We start from the raw sequence: 18,930 nt of genomic DNA on the forward strand, positions 1-18,930 counted from the left end.
CTTGATTCTAGGAAAAACCTCAAAACTATGTTCTGTGTAGCTATGCGGGTTGGCTTCCTCTCGAGTGGTCTTTTTTCCCTTGTTCTGCAAGCACTGCCAGGTCCCAGAATCCTGCCAGTCATTCCCTTTCTCACAGGAATTTTGGCAAGTCTTAAGAGGTAGCAAAACTCCGTCTTTCCTGCTTGTTAATCTGCCTTGCACTGGAAGGAACACACCAGGGTGTGTCTTAGAAGAATTGCTCCTTGATGGTGAACAACAGTCCTTTATTCTAATGAGCCAGTAGCCAGTCCTCCCTGTGCTTGCCTCCCTTTCCGGTGACGGATTGTGGGTTAGGGACAGAGTCTAAAGCAAGCAACCAGGCAACTGCCAATAGTTGCCAGGGGCTGAGATGGGTTGGGAGCAGCAGTGACAAAGGCTGCACCAAGATCAATGCTACTAGTTGTAGGGGATCAAAGAGACTCAATTTTTATAGTATTTAACATAAGCTGCCATGGGATTCGTCCTGGATCAAAAGACAAGTTCAGTTACAAAGAGAGATACTGGTTCACCCGATAACCCCACAAAGCAGGTCACTGCCAGGACTATATAAACTCTTTTATTTATCATTATTATTTAATCCCATATAAATAATGCAAATGTGTAAGAGTTGATAATTTGGCATGCTTCCTGTTTTGCATAGTTTGAATTTGCTAGGCATGGGGTAGAGGGGGGGGGGAGGCAGGCAGGGAGGCTTGTGCCCCACACCTGGAAAGTTCACTCAGTTGCTCCTTCTATGGTTTCAGCAGGCATTGCCCATGGGCTTTCCGGGACATATTCACAGTCATATGGACTAGAAACTCTTCTTTCCCTTAAATGTTAGAGCAGAGTTTGTTGTTTTCATGTTGCCTTCTAAGCCACTGCCTCAAGGCGATTTACACATAAGAGGATTGAAAAGACACCAAAAAGATAAATATATTTAAGACAAGACTAAAACTCTTAACAAGTAGACACTTGTTGTAAAGTCTCATTTATCCAGCTGGGAAAGCCCGTCCAAACAAAAATATTTAACTTCTTCCGGCAAGTGCAGATAGGGAGTGCCTGTCACCAGCTGGAATGCTATTCCACAGAATGCTCCAAGATTTTTGTGCCACAGTACCACATTTTCACTTTTTCTGTGCTCCCACAGAATCGTAGTATACCGTGCCTCCACTTTTTTGTTTCCATCAGCTATGCTCCTTTTCTACTCCCTCCCTCTCCCTCTCCCTCTCCCTCTCCCCCCCCCCACCAAACCCAGCCCCGTTTTCCTCTTCCCAGCGCCTGATGAATAGCTCAGCCCTGGCTATTCTAGGGTGTCTATCTTGAAGAACCAGTTTCTGCTTTTTAGGAACGAGAGCACCAAACAGAAGACCCGCCGTGTGTTTGTGTGTGCATGTGTGCGCTTTTGGGGGTGGGGGCAGGCTATGCCCATCCCTAGTTTAAGTAACACTGTCTTAGCAGCTGCTCTGTGAAATTTTGCAAGAAAATTTGGGCGCGGACAGTTTGATGCAAGGACTTTTCTTTTCAGGCTTGCCCAGTGAGCATCAGTTCCTACATGAACTCTGGACCCAAACAGCTTCTCTGCTTTGGAAGATGACTTGACCCTGGTGCCTCCAAGAATCAAACAGTGTCCCTGGCCTTATGTGTTGGTTTTTGCCACAGTCAATGCAGTTCGGTGTTTTTCCCCTTCACTGCAGCCCAGTCTCCAAACTCCTCTCACCCCATTTCTTGGCCAAAGACAGAAAACTTGCCTCAGGCCTGTTTTGCAGAACTGGGTCACGTAGTTGTGTGTAACCCTTTTTAATATACATGTCAGCCGCTAATAGCTGGGTGGAGCCTGATAATGAATAACTGGTTCTGCAGGCGATGCATAGCATCAGCGGTGAGGGTCCAAGCTTGTGTTTTGGAGGGAGGGCTCTTGGCTTGAAGCTACAACAGGTGTGCTTTGAAGTTGAAATCCTGGTCAAAGGAAAAGATCAAATGGCAAAGCAAAGAGAAAACACAGTGGAGACATGATGGCCATCTTCAAATATCTGGAGGGCTTTCGCACAAAAGATGGAGCAGGAATTTGAGGGATGTAGATTTTGGTGAGAGATTTTACTTTCTTGGGCTCCATGATCACTGCAGATGGTGACAGCAGTCACAAAATTAGAAGACGCCTGCTTCTTGGGAGGAAAGCAATGACAAACCTAGACAGCATCTTAAAAAGCAGAGACATCACCTTGCCGACAAAGGTCTGTATAGTTAAAGCTATGGTTTTCCCAGTAGTAATGTATGGAAGTGAGAGCTGGACCATAAAGAAGGCTGATCGCCGAAGAATTGATGCTTTTGAATTATGGTGCTGGAGGAGACTCTTGAGAGTCCCAGGGACTGCAAAAAGAACTTATCCTTAAAGAAATCGGCCCTGAGTGCTCACTGGAAGGACAGATCCTGAAGTTGAGGCTCCAGTACTTTGGCCACCCCGTGAGAAGAGAAGACTCCCTAGAAAAGACAGAGAATGAGATGGTTGGATAGTGTTCTTGAAGCAACTAGCATGAGTTTGGCCAAACTGCGGGAGGCAGTGAAAGATAGGCGTGCCTGGTGTGCTCTGGTTCATGGGGTCACAAAGAGTCGGACACGACTGAACAACAAGATTTTGCTCTTTCCTTTGCTGGAGGTCTTTAAGCAGACGCTGGAGGGTCACCTGCGAGAGCTGTTGTAGTTGCATCCTACATTTCAGACCCTGCATTCAACCTGGCTGCTGTGTCTCTGAACGATTCCCTGCTCTGCTCTGTCTCCCACTCAAGCTATTGTCCGGCACAGATAATTCTCTTGCACTCCTGGGTCGGATGTGATGAGAGATCGTTTGATCGCCATACCTGCACATCTGAAAACAAGTGGCAGAAATGCTGAGGGTGGGCTCCTCTTGTATTCTTCCCCCGAGGGTTCAATTTTTTGCATTGTACCTTCAATTTTAATTCAGCAAGAGTATAGCATAGTATGATTCAGAGAGCAAGGAGTTTGCTCCTTGGCAGAGACATTCCCCGCATAACTCCCCCAGCCTGTGCCTGCTCCAAACCACTCCATACCTCTGTTGTGAAACCCCTGGCAACTCGGCTGTGTGATTCTTTGGCACGCAGCGCTCCTCCCCACCTGCGACAGTCCAACAGGTTTCCCTGAATATCTGAGATGCTTTTGTCATCCCTTCCCTGAGGGCAGGGGAGGATCAGGTCTCTTCCTGGGCCTTGCCGCCTCCTTCCGCTCTACCTGGTGACACCTGCCTTCCGGCCAACGCCATAAGGCCCTCCCCTCGCCTCTGGCTGTCGGGGGGGGGGGAGAGAGTCTTTTGTAGATTCGAGTGTCCCACCTTGCGCCTCCACCTTGCCCTGTTGAGCCAGCCTGGCATGGCTCCCTGGCATGGCACCTGTGTCTCTCCTATCTTGACTGGCTGGCTTCTCTCGCTGGGTGAGTCAATTTGCTTCGGGGTTTCTTTCCTCCTTCCAAGTCTGATCTTGTCAATACCTGGGAGAATTTGAGCTGTGTTAGGGAAGTGGGGGGGGGGGGAGCGTGTCTGTGTAGAGAAGCTGGCTGAATATCGAAAGGTGTAGTTCCTCCCTCCTCGCAGTGCCACATCATAAAAGAGAATGCCAGCACGTTCCACTCAGAGCGAGCCTCTGCCGTTGTTGCTTTTTTGAATGTTGCAGGGAAAGGAAGAATTCACGCACGCCCGACTTCTGTTCTCCCGTGGCAGCACTGCAGAAAGGAGAATTTGCTTGAAAGGCTTCCGTGCTGTGTGTCCATTAAACCTGCCCTGTGCACCTTTTACTGGGTCCACCAAGCCAAAATGTGGCCTTTCAGATTGTAGCTTAGGGCAAGCAGGGGCACACAGTTTCTCCCTTTGGCAAGCCACTCCACCGTGCCACCTGCAGGCTGTGGCATCTTCCCTGCCCCCCAAGGCCACATTTGCATCATACATTTAAAATATGACGATACCACTTTAAACATTAGTGGATCCCCCCCCCCAAAGAAACATGGGAGCTGTAGTTTGGTTAGGGTGCTGGGAGTTGTCAAGAGACCCTCTGTCCCCCTCCTGGAGCTACAATTCCCAGAGTTCCCTATGAAAAGGGAATTAATTGTTAAACCATTCTGGGAACTGTAGCTCTGGGAAGTGAATAGGCATCTCTCAGCACCCTGAACAAACTACAACTCCCAGATTATTTTATTTTATTTGAGCTGTTCAAAGTGGCATCATAGTGCTTTAAATGTGTGCTGTGAATGCCGCCTTAGTCTCCGTGTTGCCTTTGTGGTATTAGTCAAGGAAGGAGTTGGGGGCAATGCTAGAATAAACTGACTCTCCCTGTCCTTGGCTCTGGCTCTGCCTAGCCTCCACCCGCCCCTGCTTTCTGCCCTATCAGCTGCAATGGACATCAGCCCAAACCTGGTATTGGCCTCCCATTCCAACCTTCTTTTGCAGTCTCTGTTAAACAGCAAAAACCAGAGCCTTAGCATGTCCTGATGGGCTGCATTGAACTTGATGGGCCATGCAGGCCTGCAGTAATGGCACAGAAAAAGAAGACCTTGTCTGCCCCCCCCCCCTCCATTGTAGTCCCTCCTATTACAGGCGATGCTTCTGGGCCCATATTAACAGTTGCAATCAGAAAGGGAGATGGCTGCCCCGAAGCTCTCTTGCCAGCAGCCTTGAACACGCAGCCTAATAATAACCTGCCTTGAGGAAGAAACCGAGTTTGGGGAAAATGAAAAACCTTGCTGACTTTTCAGGATTCGTAATTGTATCTCTAATGTTTTCCCCTAATTAAGAAATGCCGGAGTTTAAAAGATTTCTGCTTGCAACTGTTTGTGCGACGGCCGTCTGAACCCTTTAGCTGCCGTCTCAAATGGGGAGGCCCGCTTCGTACATTGCCAGGAAAGAGGAACCGTGTTGCCAAAAGAGAGAGAGAAAGAGAGAGAACGAGGACAAAATAGGACACCGATTTGCATATGTGAATATGTTTGGAGATATGCCAATCAGCGAATAATTACTAGGATTTGAATAGAAGTAGATCTCGCCATGGTGGGGGAGATTCTGTGAAAAGATGACCTGTGCACTTGCTGGGTCCAGGTGCTCAGTATTATTATTATTATTATTATTATTATTATTATTATTATTATTATTATTATTATTATTATTATTACCCCACCCATTTGGCTGGGTTGCCCCAGCCACTCTGGGTGGCTTCCCATTAAAAAAAACCATAATAAAATGTCAAACATTAAAAAGTAGATGGGCAATTTGTTTCTTCAGGTTCTTTTGCTTTTATAAACTGTTCTTGTAATGGGTGCTCCCTCAAAAAAACAGAGGACTGCCCTTCAAATAGTGGGCTGCCCCCCGTGGTCACGCTGGTTTCAAATGCTATGTGAAACTGGCCAGACAAATAATTGTTCACATCACGTTTGCCTCCCGTTCTTCGTCTATGAGGGTTGCCCCAATTTTATCCTGCCAACAACCAAATGACGGGTTTGGTGGCAGAGAGCAGGAGCAACTTGCCTCATGACCCAGCCAGTGAACCTCATGGGGGGCCCTTTGAACTCAGGTCTCCCTAGTCTACCTCCAAGCTATTGCATCACGCTTGGCCCTGGCGAAGACCCTGTTTGCACCAAAGAATCTTGGGAACTGTAGTCTGGGAAGGTGGCTGGGGGCTGTTAGAAGAGCCCTGTTCTAAGAATCCCTCTTCCCAGGGAACTCTGGGAGTTTCTGCTCAGTGGGGTCCTAGCATCCTTAACGAACTATAGTTCCCAAGATGCTTTTCTGTGGTATATTATGAGCTTTTTTTTTTTGCAAGGCTACTCATTGGAGTTACAGCACCTCTTTCTTTCTTTCTTTCTTTCTTTCTTTCTTTCTTTCTTTCTTTCTTTCTTTCTGCTGGCACCCACGGCGCTCATCAATATATGAGTATCGGCACCTCAGGGTTTGGTTTTGTTTAACAAAAAACAACAACAACCAACTAGGTATATTACTGCTTCGCATATAAACTGCAGATGTGACCAATGAATGCCATTGAGGAGTGTTCATCCATGTTTTTCCATTGGTCTCCAGACAATGCCAACACCCCCCCACCCCACCCCACCCCACCCCGATCTTTTTTCCTTCTTACCCTCTCATATTTCTAGGTCACAGTTGTAATGTACTTTGTTCTGGGGGGGTGGGGGGTGGAGAGAAGCATTAGACTTGCTGGCAGAACTCAGATCATTTAGACCAGGTTTGGGGTGTCTGCTCTTGTTGAGAAAAGGTCACTGTGTTTGAAATTGGGCTGAAAAGGTCTCAGGCCTTTCCAGAAGCTGCTTTGCGCTCCTTATGACTCTCTTGCTGAGAAATACACACACCTGTTCTTGGAAAGCAAAAGCAAAGTTAACCTCTTTTGTCTCCGTTTGGTCGAATGCATTAAAAAAAAAAGTTACATTTTTTTCCCTTCCACAAGTCTCTCAATAAATATATTTCTGCATATCTCACAAGTCATGTGCGAAACACCCCTTGTATCTTACTGCAAATATCCGGATTACCAGCCTTATCGTTTTTTCTTTGTGACTGTAACATGCAGTGCTTTTTTTCTGGGGGGACACGGGGGTGCATACCCCTAACCATTTTGTGAATCTAAGTTTGGCCTCATTGAGCGGCAGTATTTCCATATGAGTAGGAAAATGAGAGTACCCCTAAACATTATTTTTAATAGAAAAAAGCACTGGTAACATCCCACTAACCTTGGTTCGGTTCGATTCCATTTCTTTGCATTTGCCTCATGAAGTTCTGTTTGGTTATTTGGGCCATATGGATAACATTCAATGGAAATACTTTCGAAACGACAACAGCACACCTTCCTTGACGTTCCTGCAGAGTGATCTGAGGGGATGGTAGGGCAGAAGGCCTCTCTGAGTAAAAAAACTCCCTCCCTTGAGATGCTGCTGCTGGAACATAACTCTTCTCACTCCCTCAGGATTGGCCATGCTCCGTGGGGCTGATGGGTATTAGGGGTCTGAAAGCATTGGAGGACCCCAGAGCGTTTCAGAATGCAAGTTCCTTAGCCCTGCAGTAGGCCGTGATTTGTAGTTTCCTGGGCAACATTTGCAAGAGTATGTCAAGGTTGCTTCCACCCCCCACCCCCAATGTGAGCGTTATTAATCTGTAATCATGCTGAAAGTGTGAGGCTGGGTGTGCCGAGTCTGCCCTGTCCCCACTTAACCTTGCTGCTTTCGGTGGCAAGGTTGGAGAGGGCTTGTAAGCACGCTCGCTAGATCACACTTACGAGACCCCTTCAGACCTTCCCGTTCTGTGTTGTGAAGCCGGGTGGGGGACAGTTCGCGGCCCTGAGCCTCCGGCACAATTGCCGATGAATAATGCCCGAATTGCAACCCAAAGAACGTTCTTGTTGTGAGCCACCTTTTGTTGTCCTTGGGGATAAGACAGCAAAGCCGTCTTTAGAGAAAAGCGGTAAAGGATGCAAGCGGTAAAGGATGGGAGTAAGTCGCATTGTGGACCCAGGGATATATTACGTCTGAGTAATGCGGAGGATCAAGCTGGAAGAGGGGTGAGCTTGGGAATGTGTCTTGCTCACTCAGGAACTACCTCAGCTGCGAAGTGTCAGCTGCTGGTCTCAGTCTTTGCGTCTCAGCAACCTTGTCTGCTGGGTGGGGCATAATTGTACTGACCAACCCTACGGGAGCTAAGATTACTGAGCTAATGCAAGCGAAGGGCCTTGAAAAGTCTATTCCTGTTCAGGAGAGCCTGCCATGCCTTTTTCATAATACTCTATGTCTTCCCTACCCAGCAAAGAATGCCCCCCCCAAAAAAATCCTCGTATCCGGGATCAATTCAGAAATCAGGACAGCTTCTGTAAATCCGGGACTGTCCCTGGAAAATAGACACTTGGAGGGTCTGCTCCGTTCTCACTGAACTGCTTTGTGGTTTTCGTGGCACTGTTAATTTGGCCCCCTTAGTTGACCTGCCCCATAGAATCCCCTCCTAGACTTTTGCAAACCTTGGGCTTCCCCCAAGCATACTCATGCTTCCCTCTCATTTGGTGGTAGTCCTGTTTTGGCAACATGTCCGTCATAACGACTACAACGGCGAAACAAACTTGCTTCTGGGCTCAATTCAGAACGATTGTTTTGACCTATAAAGCCTTGTGTGGTTCAGGACCTCAAGATCTCAAGGACTGTCTTTCCTCATATGAACCGACCCAGACCCTGCAATCATCATCTAAGTCCCTTCTTCCTGTGCCCCCTCCATGGGAGCTTCGGAGGACAGCAACACAAGGAAGGCCTTTTCAATGGTGGCCCCACACTTGTTGAATACTCTCCCCAGGAGGCATACTTGGTACCAACTTTCTTTTCCTCTACCTAGGCTCTGGCCCTTTTGTTCAGTCGTTCAGTCGTGTCCGACTCTTCGTGACCCCATGGACCAGAGCACGCCAGGCACGCCTATCCTTCACTGCCTCTCGCAGTTTGGCCAAACTCATGTTAGTAGCTTCGAGAACACTGTCCAACCATCTCATCCTCTGTCGTCCCCTTCTCCTTGTGCCCTCCATCTTTCCCAACATCAGGGTCTTTTCTAGGGAGTCTTCTTTTCTCATGAGGTGGCCAAAGTACTGGAGCCTCAACTTCAGGATCTGCCCTTCTAGTGAGCACTCAGGGCCGATTTCCTTGAGAATGGATAGGTTTGATCTTCTTGCAGTCCATGGGACTCTCAAGAGTCTCCTCCAGCACCATAATTCAAAAGCATCAATTCTTCGGCGATCAGCCTTCTTTATGGTCCAGCTCTCACTTCCGTACATTACTAATGGGAAAACCATAGCTTTAACTATACGGACCTTTGTTGGCAAGGTGATGTCTCTGCTGTTTAAGATGCTGTCTAGGTTTGTCATTGCTTTTCTCCCAAGAAGCAGGCGTCTTCTAATTTCGTGACTGCTGTCACCATCTGCAGTGATCATGCAGGGCTCTGGCCCTATTATCTTTATATTTGTGTTTTTCGGTTTTTGTTGTTAGTTGGCTTTAATATACCGGTAAGTTGCTTTGTAAGTCACTGAGAAAAGCAACTAACAAATATAATCATTGTCACCCTTTGGGGGGGGGGGGGGTTGATGGCACCATAGCCTCTTTTTGCTGTCCATGGAAGCCATTTTGTGCTGGCACCCACATCCCTTTTTATCAAAACACACACACACACACACACACACACAGAGAGAGAGAGAGAGAGAGAGAGCACTGGTATTAATAAGTTGGCACTGGACTTCTCTATTTATACATACATCAGCCTTCTCTGATTCAGTGCCCTCCAGATGTTTCTGACAGCTGCGCTTTCTGGGCTGATGGGAATCCTAGAATCCTAGAGTTTGGAAGGGACTCTTAAGGGTTGTGTAGTAGTTCAATCCCCTGCAATGCAGGAATCTCAGCTAGAGCATCCATGACAGAAGACCATCCAACCTCTGCTTAAAAACCTCCAGGGAAGGAGACCTTTCCACTGTCAAAAAGCTCTTAACTGCCAGAAAGTTCTTCCTGATGTTTAGCCAGAATCTCGTTTCTTGTAAACTGCAGCCATCGGTTGGAGTCCTACCCTCCGGAGCTGGAGAAAACAAGCTTGCTCCGTCCTCCTTGTGACAGCCCTTTAGATATTTGAAGACTGTCATATCTCCTCTGCCACATGCTGATCCTACAAGATTTCACCATTCTCCTAGCCTTTAAAAACAGCAGTAACAGAGGTCGCCAATGTGCCGTTCTCTAGATATTATGGCCTGTGACTCCCATCCTCTGTGACTGTTGGCCATGTTGGCTGGGAATGATTAGAACTGTCGTTCAAAACCCCTGGAGGGCTACCCCTTGGGTTATGAAATACAAGCATGGGGTCAAGTACCCATTAAGTGGTAGCGGTGGATCTGCCAGTCCTTCCCGTCTCGAGGAACCAGCCCTCAGTGATGGAAATGAGACGGCCAGGGGCCTTCAGGGACTGCCTGACAGGCAGAAATCTCATCGCTGCATCTTCATCCCAGGCCAAGCTTCCCCTGTTGGTTTCTGCCTGGCAATGCTGCTGTGAAAAGGCCCGGGGTCCTTCTGTGTTGTTAAGCGGAAAAGAAAGGGGGGAAAGATGGCTACCTTCACATCAGCCCCCCGCTGCCGCCTTAGAGGACGGCCCAGCACATAGGAACCTCAATGCCCACCCCGCCCACCCCCTCCTGTTAGATTTATGGCCTTCTCCCATCCATGCCCCGCTCTCTTTCCCCACAGGGAGCCGGCCCATCCATTACAGCTTGTGGTGGCTGCTGGGCTCCCACTGAGCCAATTTTCATCCATCTTCCCCTGTCGTCGTCCCCCGCTGCCTCCCGGCTCTCCTCACTCAGCTCCCGCTAATGCAGCCCCTGGCATGTGGCCGATGCTGTTGTTCGGCTTTTAATTTACAAGGGCTCAGACCTGCAGGCCCCGCCGGCTTGGGGTTTGTTATATGGATGGTTTCAAAGAGCCGGAGATGGAGGGGAAGGGGCCGGATTAGACTGGGCAAATAAATCCAAGCGTGTTGCCTCTCTCTCTCTCTCATCTCGGTAGTGTTGACAGACAATAAAAGGGCTTGTGGAAGGAAATGAAAAGAGGAAGGGCTTGAATATCGAGAGGCGGCGTTGTTTGCTGCCTCATATGCCGCATTATCAGCCTAAGGTGGGGAGGGCAGGGAAAGTCAAGATGCCAGCATCATCTATGCTTTAACAGAATTAACCTGTAAGTTACCAATGGGATGATCCCTGCTGTTGTACTTCCAACACACACACACACCAGATGTTTTGGACTACAACTCCCATTGTTCTTAGTGCAGTTGAGGATGATGGGAGTCGTAGTCCAAACAGGATGATGACAGCATGCGCGCTGCGGCTCTTGGAGTGCTTTTCTCAGTTTCATCGAAGAAACGCTCCCTCTGGTTGTTTCTTGAATGCAAAAAGGGCCAAGCTAGTATTTGTGATCAGAATGAAATGTCCTCCGATTTTAGTAGCGGCCTGAGCTGTTTGTTCCAACGCTCGTCGGCGGCTCTTGGCAGGCCCTCCTGCTCTGGATCCGAACCCCTGCGCTTCCCTCGGCATGGCCTCCGGAGCAGATTGGGGGAAATGAACAGGATTGGCGCAGGTTTCATGGCATGGAGGTCACCGATTATAAGCTAAATGAATCAGGCGGGGCTCTTTGTCTGGATGCGGATAAGCACCTGTCAGGGCAGCTGTGCAGAAAGATGGAGGCCGAGGCCAGAGCTTGTGAGCTGCTGGCGAATTTGCTGGCTTCCCATTCTGCTGTCCGGCAGGGAGAAGCTGTGTGGAAGGAGCAGTCCTGCCTGTCTGGTTCAGACTGTGTCAACAGCTCTGCTCCCAGGTCTGATCAGGGATGGTGGTGGTGAGGGCTCCCAGGAGATTGCTGCTATCCAAGACAGCCAGAATCTGCGCACAGGAAGAGTTATATGCTCTCTAAAAGATGTACCTTTAAGGCTTGATCTTGCTTTTTTCCCTTCTCCCTCCCGTTCCCCTTTCCTCATGTGCTGTGCCACCTCTTTTTATTATTATTGTAAGCCTGAGGGCAAGGTATTTCTTACTATTATTTCTTTTTATATTTGTAAGCCGCTCTGGAGCCTTTTTGGCTAAAGGGTGTGGTATCAATGCCTTTAACAAATGAATAAATGTGTCCCTATTACAGTCTGAGTGAATGACATGCAGGATATACAAGCTCACGGTCTCTGCCCATTCTAGGAAGGGGCCCATTACAGCAGGTCTTCCCTATATTGTTACATTATTTAACCAGATTTTGAATTTATTTAAATGTATACAAATTTAAAGTACCGGTAGCTGCCGGCAAGCTTTGGGACTGAGCTTTAGTATTATTGTTCATGGCTACGTAGCATTAATTAGTGCTAATTAGAAACAGAGTTGATGTAGGCAATAGTTGTTTTGAAAGAGAAAATGAGTTGAAGGTTCTGTGAGAGAAGCATAATTTTCTATACAGTGTACACATCAATTCTTTTTGCCCTGTCGTCTCCACGCAAACAGGTTTGGCAGGTTTTTGAAACGAAAATCCTACAAAACCTGTGAAAAATAAAGGCTGACACCAGGGTAAAGGTAAAGGTAAAGCGACCCCTGACCATTAGGTCCAGTCATGTCCGACTCTGGGGTTGCGGCACTCATCTCGCGTTACTGGCCGAGGGAGCCAGCATACAGCTTCCAGGTCATGTGGCCAGCATGACTAAGCCACTTCTGGTGAACCAGAGCAGCGCACGGAAACTTCGTTTACCTTCCCGCCGGAGCAGTACCTATTTATCTACTTGCACTTTGACGTGCTTTCGAACTGCTAGGTGGGCAGGAGCAGGTACCGAGCAACAGTAGCTCACCCCATCGTGGGGATTCGAACCGCTGACCTCCTGATCAGCAAGCCCTAGGCTCTGTTGTTTAACACACAGTGCCACCAGGGTAGGAATGGACAAATTCAGTGCTATTTTTCTAGAAAAAGAGGTTGTGATTCGAGGACCCTCCTCCCGCATGTCAGGAATAAAACACAACGACACATAGATTTTAGGTTAAATGGAGATTAAAAGGCCACAACTTTATTGGTTACAGCATGTGAGTGGTATTGGCTTAGGCATTGGGTTGAACAGACTATAGTTGACTCCCCCCGCAGAGCGTGGAGTCACTCAAGGGTTTACCGCCCAGAAGGCGGAGCCCGTTGATGCAGGATACAACTGGAAGCTCCACCCCCTGAAGTCACCGAAGGTCGTGCCATGGCCCCTAGCCACCAACAGGGCATTGGACAGGATCCACGACCTCCGGATTCCATTACGGAATACCCAAATTTTAGGAGGGTTAGGCGATGGCCCGAACCTTGCCCTCCAACACCACACTAAACCCAATGCCTAACCGCCAATCTAACAAAGTTGTGACAGTTTGCTACGAGGTAGGCGAAAAACCAATGAGGCCGTGCTAGCTTGCCACATTGGACAAAAACTCCTACCAGGCCCCTTGAGAATACAAGGCGACCAACCGAAGTCCATAGCAATGTCCTAACCATAAACAACCTAAAGGGAGGGTGGGCGGGTGATCCGGCGCAGGAACGAAGCGGAATGGCGGATGGGGGCCGCCGCGGCTGCTAAGGTACAGCCAAAACCCCGCCCCCCAAGCCAGCCCTATTGGCTGACTGCTAGGGGCGGGGCGCGGCGGCGGGCCAGGTAAGGCTAGGGGCTCAACGCCCCCACGCAGATGCAGGAGACGGCTCCCGTTCACAACTCCTCCCCTCGCTGAGGAGGAGAGGCTTTGTGATTCGAGGACCCTCCTCCCGCATGTCAGGAATAAAACACAACGACACATAGATTTTAGGTTAAATGGAGATTAAAAGGCCACAACTTTATTGGTTACAGCATGTGAGTGGTATTGGCTTAGGCATTGGGTTGAACAGACTATAGTTGACTCCCCCCGCAGAGCGTGGAGTCACTCAAGGGTTTACCGCCCAGAAGGCGGAGCCCGTTGATGCAGGATACAACTGGAAGCTCCACCCCCTGAAGTCACCGAAGGTCGTGCCATGGCCCCTAGCCACCAACAGGGCATTGGACAGGATCCACGACCTCCGGATTCCATTACGGAATACCCAAATTTTAGGAGGGTTAGGCGATGGCCCGAACCTTGCCCTCCAACACCACACTAAACCCAATGCCTAACCGCCACCCGAGCCGAAGAGGCTCGCCGCCAAATACCCTCACAGCTGCAACCAATCCTGAAGACCTTTGGTAATATCAGACAACCAGATGTCATTTCCCATATCAGAGAAGTGGACGCCATCCTTCCGAAACAGAGCAGAAATGCCATATTTGATGTTGGCATGCTCGATCACGAGGCCATTTTGATAACGTAACTTGCGCGCGATAACACGGTTCAACAGTTTTCTGGACTTATCCACTGCCACGGGAGAACGACTTCCCCACCAGACTCTTCTCTTTAGAAGTGAGGACCAACAAACAGTAGTATCCGGGAAAGAAAGCGCTAATTCGTCCAAGTCCTTTTTAATGTGTAAGGTTAAGTCCAAACTCTTTCTACAGGTCAAATCGTTTTCACCAAGTTGGATTATCATGATGTCTGGGGGGCCGATTGCAGCCGCTTTTGCTCTGACCAACGGCATAAGTTCTTCCCATCGCATGCCGCGTCTGGAAAACCAGGAGACCTGCACATTGTTAGGGAGGCCCAGATTAGAACCAATGCCAGAAGCTATGGCGCGCATTCTTGCCCAATAGACGATACTGTGTCCGCAAATCCACACCTGCCTCCTGTGTAGCCCTGGCAAAATAAAGAAAAGAAGGGAAGGTAAACGATAGGTAATTAACAGTTCTTCCTTATATAACCCTTGTAAGCATTCGATTTCCAACGGCCCATCTCTTTGATTCTGTCAGCTGGGAGGCCCATATGTGCAGCCATTGTGGCCGCCCCAATCCTGAAGGAATGTGCCGCGTAACCTTCAGCTGGGAATCCACTAGCGTCTATCGCCATCCGTAGCACTCGTGTGAACTGATGTCTCAACAGCCTAGATCCATCAGCGTGAATTAGCAACGGCCCGGGGCCAGGCGGCCTGAGCTGTAGATAACGTCTCGTGTCCTTCACAGGGCATGGGCCGGGCTGCCCAGAGGCCGTCATTTTTACCAGGGCACCTTTACCTTGCTGATCAGTCTTAGACTGACGGATCTGCAGACATAAGTCTAACTGAGACAATTGGATGTCTTCTATGTGAATGCCACGGGCCGAACCGTCCTGCTGAATCTCTGCAACCACCTCACCTACTCTCAAGGCCCCGAAAAAGGCGATGGCATATGCTGCTGAGAACAGCCTAGCTTCAAATTTCGACCAACAGATGGACCTGAGGTTCCTCCGTATTAGGCAAAGAAGCTCAAAGGTTATCGGCTTCCTTGCTACGCTATTAGAGGGTTGCAACCGACCCCAACCCTCGATTGCCCTGCCCACAATGAAATCTGAGCAAGGATCTACTGAGAATATGGACCTGCTGAAAAAGGTAATGGCAGCTGTGTGAATTCGCAACGTCTTTGCTGCCCTGCCCAGCTCGTGTAAATGTGCAAGATATTGTAAAACCTCATCAGTTGATGGGGGTGCACAGAAGGTGATATTTCTGGCCTTAGACCTAAACTCCAAAAAGTCAGACCACACTTTTTTGTACGACCGCAGCGTTGATGGGGCTACAGAAGCTAATACTCCCTTGATCACATCACATTTCCAAGGTTCCAGAGGTGCTCCGGGAAGGGTTCCGGTAGTTGCTGAGCCCACGGTGCAAGAGACCGGAAGCGCTCCATCTGAAATCGAGATAGAGCATCAGCTATATCATTGTTAACTCCCGGTATAAATTTTGCCGAAAAGGTGATGTTATGCTCTAGGCAAACCAGCACAAAAGAACGCAGCAGACAAGACACCCTCTCTGAACGCGAAGAACGCTTGGCAAGAACCTTCACGACTGATTGATTGTCTGTCCAGAAGCAAACTCTACGATCCTTGAATTCCTCCGACCATAGATGGACCGCCACCACTATGGGAAAAAATTCCAAGAAAGTGAGATCACGAGTAATGGGCCCATTCAGCCAACCCTCAGGCCATCGTTGGGCACACCACCGACCTCTTAGAAACAAGCCGAAACCTAATGACCCCGCGGCGTCAGAATGGACCTGGAAATCAGAATGTAAAGTTAAAGTATCCTGCCAAAGGGACACACCATTATAATTCTGCAGAAAACCAAGCCACATCTCCAAGTCAGCCTTGACCTCTTTTGGAAGACGAACCCTGTGGTGTGCACGCTTCAGGCCTACTGATAGCCTTGCCAAACGGGCACAAAATGGGCGCCCCGGGGAAACTACTCTGCAAGCAAAGTTAAAATGACCAAGTAATGACTGTATCTGCCTCAGCGTAAGCTTCTTGAGTGGTAGAGTTTGAACTATGATGTCCCTAAGGGCGTCCACTTTGTCCTGCGGCAGACGTGACGACTGGGCGATGGTGTCCAGCTCGATGCCAAGAAATGTGAGGCGTGTGACTGGTCCTTCCGTTTTATCGGCTGCCAGCGGTACTCCCAATTCCTGTGACAGGGATGAGAAAGCTTCGAGGAGGGACGCACATTCCATACTGTTAGGTTTACCCGTTAAAAGAAAATCATCCAAATAATGGGTGACCCCAGAAAGACCGGTTCTAAAACGCAGAGCCCAGTCCAGGAAAGTACTAAAGGTTTCAAATGCCGTACAAGAAATCGAACAGCCCATTGGCATAGCCTTGTCAATGTAAATTTGGCCATCGAACTTAAAGCCCAACAAATGAAAATCCTCCGGGTGTACTGGAAGCAAACGAAAGGCTGACTCGATATCGCATTTTGCCATAAGTGCGCCCTGACCGCGACTCCGAATGAGTTTTACCGCCTGATCGAATGAAGTGTATTTTACTGAGCGCAGTTCGGGAGGGATGGCGTCATTTACAGAACCTCCTTTTGGGTATGACAAATTGTGAATGAGTCTAAATTCACCTGGAGTCTTTTTTGGAACAATGCCTAAAGGTGATATTTGAAGGTTAGGTATGGGGGCCGTCCGAAAGGGACCTGCCACCCTACCTGCTGCCAATTCCTTGCCAATTTTCCTCTTTGCCACCTCTGGCCTTTCAATGACCGATTTTTGATTTGGGGATTCCTTAGAGACAAGGGAACCAGACACCGGTATCCTAAAACCCTGTGAAAAACCGTGCCAAAGATAAGATGCTGCAGTTTTGTTCGGATAAGCCAAGAGTAGACGATACAAGGAGGGCAACTTAATGGGTGAGAAAGCCAAGCCCAACGATAGATTACCTGCGGTTCCCTGCTGCTGCGGAGGCACCCCTGGAGCCGCTCTGGTGGTACCCCCGGCCCCCACGAAAGGGCTGTCTCCCTTTAAAGCACGTGGACGCTGGGTGAGCACCTGCGCATTTCTCGCACTCATGCGGATACTTACAGACTTGTCTCTGGCAGGTCCCCCTGTTGAACTCCCAGCAGAACTTCCGCCTAGTTTCTTTCTTTTGCTCCGCCTTTCCTGCGCGAAATGCATCCTGGGGTTTTTTCTCAACGTATGGACCAACTACCACGTTCCAGATGCCATTTTCGATCTGGTCCCACCGCGCATGCGGTATCCTGGAGGCCTTTCTACGAAATTTCTCATCGTACGCAATGGCAGCTGCTTCACCCGAAAGAGAATAGGCTGTTCTGATGTTAGATAGATATGCTACTAAATGCACTGCCCTTTTGGGATAAGCAGCCACTATGGTACCCATATACGCCTGAAAACCATCCAACCAGTTCTCAAATGTTCTCGGAACTCTGGGATACTTACTCCTCCTTTTTCCATACGACACCCGCTTCTCACCTCGGCCCATTTCCTCCGCTGGAGGGACTAATTGAAACATGTCAACAAACTCACCGTTCAAGACCTTAGCCCTGATCTTTGGAGACAAGTGATCACCTGGCACCACGTCCGCGGTTGTATGGGTGGAGACAGTAGTATCCTTCACCAATGCACCGTCCCGCCACTCTTGCGTACCGCCAAACTTTTTCCGGTGGGCGCTGGCCCTACGGGACCATGCCCAGTCCGGGAGGCCTGAAATCTCCTCCCCCTTTCCCCAGTAAGAACCCAGGGAGGCATCGCTGTCATAATCAGAAGATGTACCTGAATCGTCCTCCGTGTCCTGATGTTTGGATTTGCTCTTTTTACATACGTGTTTCTTCTTTGCACGTCTCTTCCCAGAGGGCTTCTCCCCGCCCTGCCGCTGCTCTTCTTCCCCTTCCGATGAAGTATCAGAACACAATGCGCCCGATCGCTCACGCTGTGAAGAAGATGATGTGGAGTGAGATACCGAAGCATTACTACCCCCAGCTGAGGCATCTCGCTCCACGGTGCGCGCTGCTTCTGCTGTTGCTGAAGCATTACTACCCCCAGCTGGGGCATCGCGCTCCAAGGTGCGTGCTGCTTCCGCTGTTGCCGAAGCATTACTACCCCCAGCTGCGGCATCACGCTCCGAGGCGCGTGCTGCTTCCGCTATTGCTCTGGATACTTGAACCCTGGCTCTTGTTTGTGGGCCCTCCGTGGCTTCCAGGTGAGTACTTGGTCCACTAAAGCGAGAGTCAGGAAAGAGCGCAGCTGATGTACCCGGGATCGCATCATCCTGCGTATCTGGAATACAAGTAATGGAAGCAGAAGAGCTTAGATTTTGCGTATCAGGAATAGAAGTAATGGAAGCAGACGAGCTTAGATTTTGCCGCGATAGGCGCTCCTCAAAACCAGACATCCATGATTTAAATGCTGTAAACAATTGAGCTACAGTTTTGGGATCATTGTCCAGCTCACGTGCTCCACTTGACGATCCACGATTTCTTGCTTTGGAACGCTTGCTGCCGGACGGACCACCACCTGATGTTTGCTTCCTCTTAGACATAATGAAATATCGCACCAAAAGTTACCACCAATAACAATATAGACAACCAGCAGTTAATAATATAAACAACTAGCAAATCGCTTAACAATATAGACAACCAGCAGTTAATAATATAAACAACTAGCAAATCGCTTTATTCCGCTTTATTTATTAAATTATTTATTTGTTTGATTTTTTGTTTGTTTGTTTGTTTGTTTGTTTGTTTTTAATTTATTATTTATTTATTATTTATTTGTTTGTTTGTTTTTCAACTTATCTATTTAATTATTTATTTATTTATTAATTATTATTATTATTATTATTATTGACAATATGCTATATCCCTCTAGCGCTTTATATTGTTTGTTGGTGTTGTTGTTCAGTTTATTAATTTATTTATTTATTACTAAATTTACCTTGTTTTATTATGTAACTATGTGTGTGTGTGTATGACTATTTATACTCAGCC

At 48.5% G+C, this 18,930-nt stretch overlaps 1 protein-coding gene across 1 annotated transcript in view; it reads left to right on the plus strand.

Annotated features, from left to right (window-relative positions):
• Positions 1 to 3,129: 3,129 nt before the first annotated feature.
• VSIG10L (V-set and immunoglobulin domain containing 10 like) overlaps positions 3,130 to 18,930 on the plus strand; it is a 40,497-nt gene continuing 24,696 nt past the window's right edge. Inside the window, 1 exon segment of the mRNA XM_033158199.1 lies at positions 3,130 to 3,459. Within this exon segment, the coding sequence (XP_033014090.1) occupies positions 3,399 to 3,459 (61 nt within the window). The 5' untranslated portion in view covers positions 3,130 to 3,398.

This window comes from Lacerta agilis, chromosome 8 (assembly GCF_009819535.1).
Source record: "Lacerta agilis isolate rLacAgi1 chromosome 8, rLacAgi1.pri, whole genome shotgun sequence".
Taxonomy (NCBI): Eukaryota; Metazoa; Chordata; class Lepidosauria; order Squamata; family Lacertidae; genus Lacerta; species Lacerta agilis.